This window comes from Chelmon rostratus, chromosome 8 (genome assembly GCF_017976325.1).
Source record: "Chelmon rostratus isolate fCheRos1 chromosome 8, fCheRos1.pri, whole genome shotgun sequence".
NCBI lineage: Eukaryota > Metazoa > Chordata > Actinopteri > Chaetodontiformes > Chaetodontidae > Chelmon > Chelmon rostratus.
Genome location: NC_055665.1, coordinates 4,142,427 through 4,148,426, shown reverse-complemented (window position 1 = coordinate 4,148,426; position 6,000 = coordinate 4,142,427). Strand labels below are relative to the sequence as shown.

At 40.8% G+C, this 6,000-nt stretch overlaps 1 protein-coding gene across 9 annotated transcripts in view; it reads right to left on the bottom strand.

Annotated features, from left to right (window-relative positions):
• Positions 1-275: 275 nt before the first annotated feature.
• Positions 276-6,000, bottom strand: part of dgkb (diacylglycerol kinase, beta) — a 67,109-nt gene continuing 61,384 nt past the window's right edge. For all 9 annotated transcript variants that reach the window (XM_041942158.1, XM_041942160.1, XM_041942162.1 and 6 more), the window contains 3 exons: positions 5,085-5,205; positions 4,704-4,764; positions 276-383 (listed from right to left, as the gene is read on the bottom strand). In XM_041942158.1, the coding sequence (XP_041798092.1) occupies positions 276-383; positions 4,704-4,764; positions 5,085-5,205 (290 nt within the window). The remainder of the gene's footprint in view (positions 384-4,703; positions 4,765-5,084; positions 5,206-6,000) is intronic.

Sequence of the window (6,000 nt, the reverse complement as noted above, 5' to 3'; positions counted from 1 at the left end):
AACTGGACTTCCCGAAATAGCTTCTGTATTTTTGGAGCTGAACTACACTACACGCTGTCGACCAAAGCGCCAGTTCCTCATTGTGGATGAACTGAGGGCTCCATCGTCTCCATGCTGCAGGTGATGCATACTGAACCTACAGTTTGCTACTGTACGCTGGGCTATCAAACAGGCATCAGAGACCCCTCTTCATGAACAGGCTGAGTGATGATCAACCAGTGGTCGCTTGCTCTGCAGGTGCTTGCGAGGACTCGAAGGTCTTGAACCGCGACGGATCAGTCTTTGCTCTCGGTGCGTGTTCGTCTGACGATGGAGGAGAAGAAGCTTCGGCCTTGTGGCGGTCCCATCAACATGGGAGCCTGGTTCTTGTGGACGATCTCAATCTGGTGATAGACAGAAGCAAAGCTGAGATTAAGGTTGGTGTAGCTTGTTGTTGTGCAGGCTGCATTACAATGAAAGATGCTAGGAAATGACACTGTAAGCTAACGGAGGCTGTGTACCGCCTCCGTCACCATCTCACTTTATGGTCTCTGAAATGCCAGAGTAGTGTGGACGCTCGCCGTAAACTTTGCAAAAGTTACGTTTTTTTAAAGAAAAACGCACCAGAGTGGATGGAGCCTTGATGGACCTGAGCCATCGTGAACAAAATGTGTTTCACATGTTGCCTTTCGCACTATTACAAGTCAAAACATTTGCCTTGGAAAAGGTCTGTCAACCACCTGCTTTATAAGTCATACCTGAGTAGAGCTTTGAAAGGCTCTTCTGATTACATGAGCACTAATCGATCAGTCAACTGACAGAAAACGACTTGTCATCAGTTTTGATAATCAATTAAAGAAATGGTTCGAGGTTGTTAAAGGTTTTGTATCATAAATTGGGTTTTGGACTGTTGGTCACTTTGGGCTCTTGGTGTAATGAAATGAGCATTTTCCATTGTCTTCCGACCAATTTTAAAGAAAAGATTTCATATCAGCTCTAAATATTCGTCAGTTCAAGTGAATTCAGCAGTAATTTTGGACCTGTCTGCTTTCACATTACTTTCTTTTCAGCTGGGGGTTGGAGGTTGCTACTATCCAGTATAAACTGATAATTATTCTCTATCTTGTCTTGGTGCCAACAAGTTAAATTTCAAAAGTGTTATGTGATGTAGCTGGTCAGCTGTTGGTCAGGCCATTCATTCATGTTGTTAATGGAGTTTTGATTTTAAGCGCCACCCTTAGGAAAAAGCTTACATTTGTAGCCCCAGTAACAGCAGAGCTCCATGCTGACGGTGTAAGTGCAGGATGTATGAATATTCAAGTCTCTCTGGGCTGCTGGAAGGCCTTGAGACTTTTTGCTTTGTTTAAACAGCACGCTGCATGGCTCATTGGTCTCGGGATATCAGTCTCGCTCGGGTGCGAGAGGTCCTGGGTTTAAGTCCCGGATGAGCCTTCAGGGCAGAACTGTTACTGCTGTACACTGTCGTGTCAGTACTTGTACTATGTGCAGTGAAGTTGTCATGTTCACATCCACCGTTTCTCACCAAAACTCATTGAGTGTATCTTTGATACTTACACACGCATTTTCTGTCCTCGAAACATTTGCAAACCTAATTTTTGTTAGCATCCATGTTTGCCTGTTAGCAGTCATCTTTCTCCTTCCTTTTGTCAGTGCATTGCTATATTTCTTGCCTGTTAATCAGTGAAATAGTGTGAAATCACTGTTTATCGTGAGCATGCATCCACAAGACACTAACAAAGCAGGGAAGCTCCTCTAAAAAACAGCTCCATAGCACCACTAGTGGCCAAAAACTCTGCAGGGCACCTTTAATATACCCATCTGAATGGGAGCATTGGAAAACATAAAACTGGAGAAATTCTTATTTGGAGAAACTCTCTATGTCTGCTAGAGGGAAAGGGTGATCAGTTTGTCAGGTCGCAGCTTTCCTGGATGACAGAAATGCTAATGAAGTCAGTTCAAATAAACGCTGGTCATGTGTTCGATGTGATTCTTCCACACAAGCTCATGAATAGAAGAAAAGCATAGCTACTCTGACCTGCTTTAAAAGTCATAAATCTGATAATCCCACACCCAACATCACAACTGGATGCGGTCGAACTGTAGTGCTACATCACGCTGCAGCTCCACAGGAAGTGGAAACAACATGCAATCAACACTAGTTGGCTGTGCAAGCAAGATAATTTACCTGGGTGCAGTGACTCTTTAATTCACAAAGATCCATTGGGTCCCAAACATGATAAGGAATATAAATTTACTTCATTTCGAACAATAAAATATCCTGCCACAGTTTCACGGTGATCTCCCTGCAGAATGTAATAAAATAATGCTTCAAGAACAAAAATCTCCCATATGGGTCCCACATGGGTTCTTGTCAAATGGGGCCTGTTGGCTTATGAGACGACTTTTTAGGGTCCTTAATGTGACAAACTTTGCGAATCCCCGGGGTTCATGTCTCTGATAATGAATGGTAACATACATGATGGTACATTATGGTAAAGAATGGGCTTTATGGGTGCAATATCTGACAATATCCTGTTTCCCAAAAATGATGCCTTTTCTGCTGAAGGTTGAAATTGTAGATCAAAGGAACAAATATCAACCATCGAGGGTTGTCATATTAAGCATATAGTTCATTATATTGTTGCACTAAGAGACTAAATGCAGTAATGGGGAGAGGAAATGCTGCCATCTGCATTAAAGTCACCACATTCACTTCAAAGGAAAGCTGCCATTTATTGTACTTGCACTCTGACTCAGTAGCAATTACCAGCTTTTGTAGGCTTTCTGCCATCATTAAACGTGACTGAACTTTATGTTTCGGATGTACTTTACAAAATGCAAAAATTATAACCTTTTTATAGTAAGATCTAAAGGAATACCTGAAATAAATTGGGAGAATAACGGAGCTCTTTTTTTTAATATGCAGTATTAAGCATTTATACGCATCAATAGCCCCAGTTGTAGAGCAATGTGGCCCTAACAAATGATTAAAAGAAATTAATTACGTATGTCATGTGCCAAACTAAGAAAATAAATAAGAAGACATTTGATTTAAGACTTAACAATGTGATTTTACCAGAATCACTTCTGGAAATACAGTAAAATGCAGTTTGCAGCAGTTAATTCAGACCTAGTTATCAGAGAGACAGTGATACATGTCATACGTCGCTTCAAAATGCAAATGGTTTGATGGTGTTAAATATGTTATGCATGCAGAGGAACTGAGATGCATTTGCATAGTTGTTGTTGTTAATAATTAGTGGGTTAACATCCCAACAACTGTGATGTTTTTATAAGCATTTAACAGGTCGACTGATTCAAATTCAGCTCCGACATACAGTATGAATAACCCGCCGTGGAAATCATTGCAGCACAATTATGTATCGTCAGATCCTAACTTTGCTCTGTTGAGTTGTGCCAGCAGATACAAGAGCACTTTCAGGCTCCTCGTTTTGTCATGCACTGGGTTTTTTAAGCTTTGCCTGTGCAATCCATATGTAAATCTTGGCAGCACTTCATCTGTAGTGGCGTTGTAATTAAAGCTAAACACAGCCGTAATCAATGCGAACTGGGGAGTTTCATTTTGAAAAATGAACAAGTTGGACAGAGGGCAAACACGTGTCGAAGTACGTGTTTGAGATGTAGACGGTGAGAAAATTAGAAGTAAGACTCGCAACATTAAGTGTTTGTTATCATAAATGACATCACAAAAAAACACAAAGCAATGATCTGTGGGAGAAATGCAAGGGCCAGATACTGCACCAGATCTGTCGTTTGATCTGAAACCAGTCCTCGACGGACACGGAAGTTTTATTTTCCTTACGCTTTTTAATAATAAAAGAATTGTCTAGACTGAAGTCCTAACACAAGACTCAGAATACTCTAACTGCATTCTGTGTCTGTATATTAATAAATGACAAGCATATCAGAGTGCATAATACAGAAGGAGTACGTCTGGCTGAGCAGCTCTCAGGTTGAAGTTGGAGCTACGATGAAAATTGCCTGAGGTCACCAAACCTCACCTGCAAAGGATCCACCAGAAACTGAAACAGCAACATTGTGCTGCAGTTTAAAATCCCTCTAATGGAACTGCTGCAATCAGAGGATCTGCTCAAGTGAAATAAATCTGCATCAATATCTTGCGTACTGGAGGTAGTGAACTTTGACCTGGATGAAGCTGTTGTAGCTAATCAGCTGTGTTGCACCATTCACTTTTATTGTTGTAAATCATTATTATTATTTATTGTTAATTATTATTGGAATAAAACATGTTCCACAAAAAAAGCAACAGTTATAAGACAAGAATCAATGGTACAATTAGAACTTTTGAATTAAGAATTTGTTGTTGCTGTTAGTGACTGAGCTGAGCTAACAAGCTGCTAACACTCAGTTAGCAAACATGTTAGAAGGGCTTTGTCAGTTAGTTAGTTGGTTAGTTAGTTAGTTGTTAGTCTCAAACTGCTGTTGAAGTTGTCACCTTGGTGCAGTTTAGATGAAAGGCACTGCATGCTTGTGTTCCAGTAATGTAATCTTGCTGCGTATGTTGTCATTACAGTTGTCAAAACGTGGTAAACAGATGCTGCAGTACATGCAAAGAATGAGATTAATAATGATTTATTAGGTTTAATTATCGTGTCCACTGCTGATTATTTTTGGTTAGAGTTTGCTTGAACCACCTGTGTGTGACACATTTAATGACTTACAGTGCAGGGAGTCTGCATCCAAGGTTCCCCATCAATCTGCATTGGAAGGGATTTACTGGTTCTATCAATGAAAAAAAAACATTTTACAATTAAACTCTGCAAACATTTACAAAACCTGCATCTTAAATGTTAAAATGTGGCACCAGGCAACTTAATCCTCAACTGACAGGAAGTGAAAATGGTTTAAGATTTCAATATAATACAGACGTTTTTGTTTTTGCTGTTGTGCCTCCAGGCAAAAATTGTTTATTGTCAACTCGACAACCTAATGCTAACAAAATCTAGCATAGATGCTAAAAAAAAATAAAAAAGGACAGCAACACATAATAAAAGTGCCAAAATCAAGAGAAAAAGCTCATTGCGGTCCACTTGAACACTGACCTGATGGTCACGGAGGAGCACTGTGCCAGGCGTCTTCCGGCGCTCTTCAGGCCGGTGTAGATCTGACCCATCTCCATGGCTCCTTCCAGCCCCACCACCTCCAACAGCTGGTCAGACAGGTCTGAAACACAAAAACACATATTTAAATACTTCAGGTCCAATCAACCAGAGCTGCTCCTGTCATGGAGGCCAAATGGAGAATCATGATGAAAAAAGAAGCTTTTCAGTAGCCATGAAGTGGTGTTTTAGGCCGGGATCAGACTGCAGCAGTTTAAAAATCCTCATCGATTTACATGTCGCAAATACTGTACTGCACAGAGAAACTTCACAGAAGTTCTTCTCTCTAATGCAAAACATGCACACACTCCAGGAGTTCACAATAATGAAGCATCACGCACTACAGGTTATTATTAATATTATAATGCCAGAGGGAGCAATGCAATACGTCACGTGATCTCATGGTGAAGTAGATGGAGACCGACTTGCTGAAGTAATGTTTGCAGTGAAAAAAAAACTATACTATCTATTCTCCAGTGAGACCTGAAGGTGAGACGTTAGCTGCCATGGCTAGAATGTCCCTCTCATTTGCTGCTGTGGTCCCACTCAGAAAGTTCTGACACAATCATCCAGATTTTAACTGAAACTTGTTGAACTTGTCAGGTCGGCCTGATGAGTCTGTAAATCTCTGGATCTGTGAAGCTCTCACTTTACACCACTTCACATTTAGAGGTATTAATACGTGTCTCCAGTGTTCACATTTAGATCTGATTGCTCTGTCCAGCTTCTTCTTCTTCTCCCGTCTTACACCCTCCTCTCGTTTGCGTTATACGAGTTTCATGTGTTTAATATTTGGTCGACATTGCAGCCAGGACTGGTTGTGGCCGTTCTCCACCAATTGCTTCATCATTACGTCATT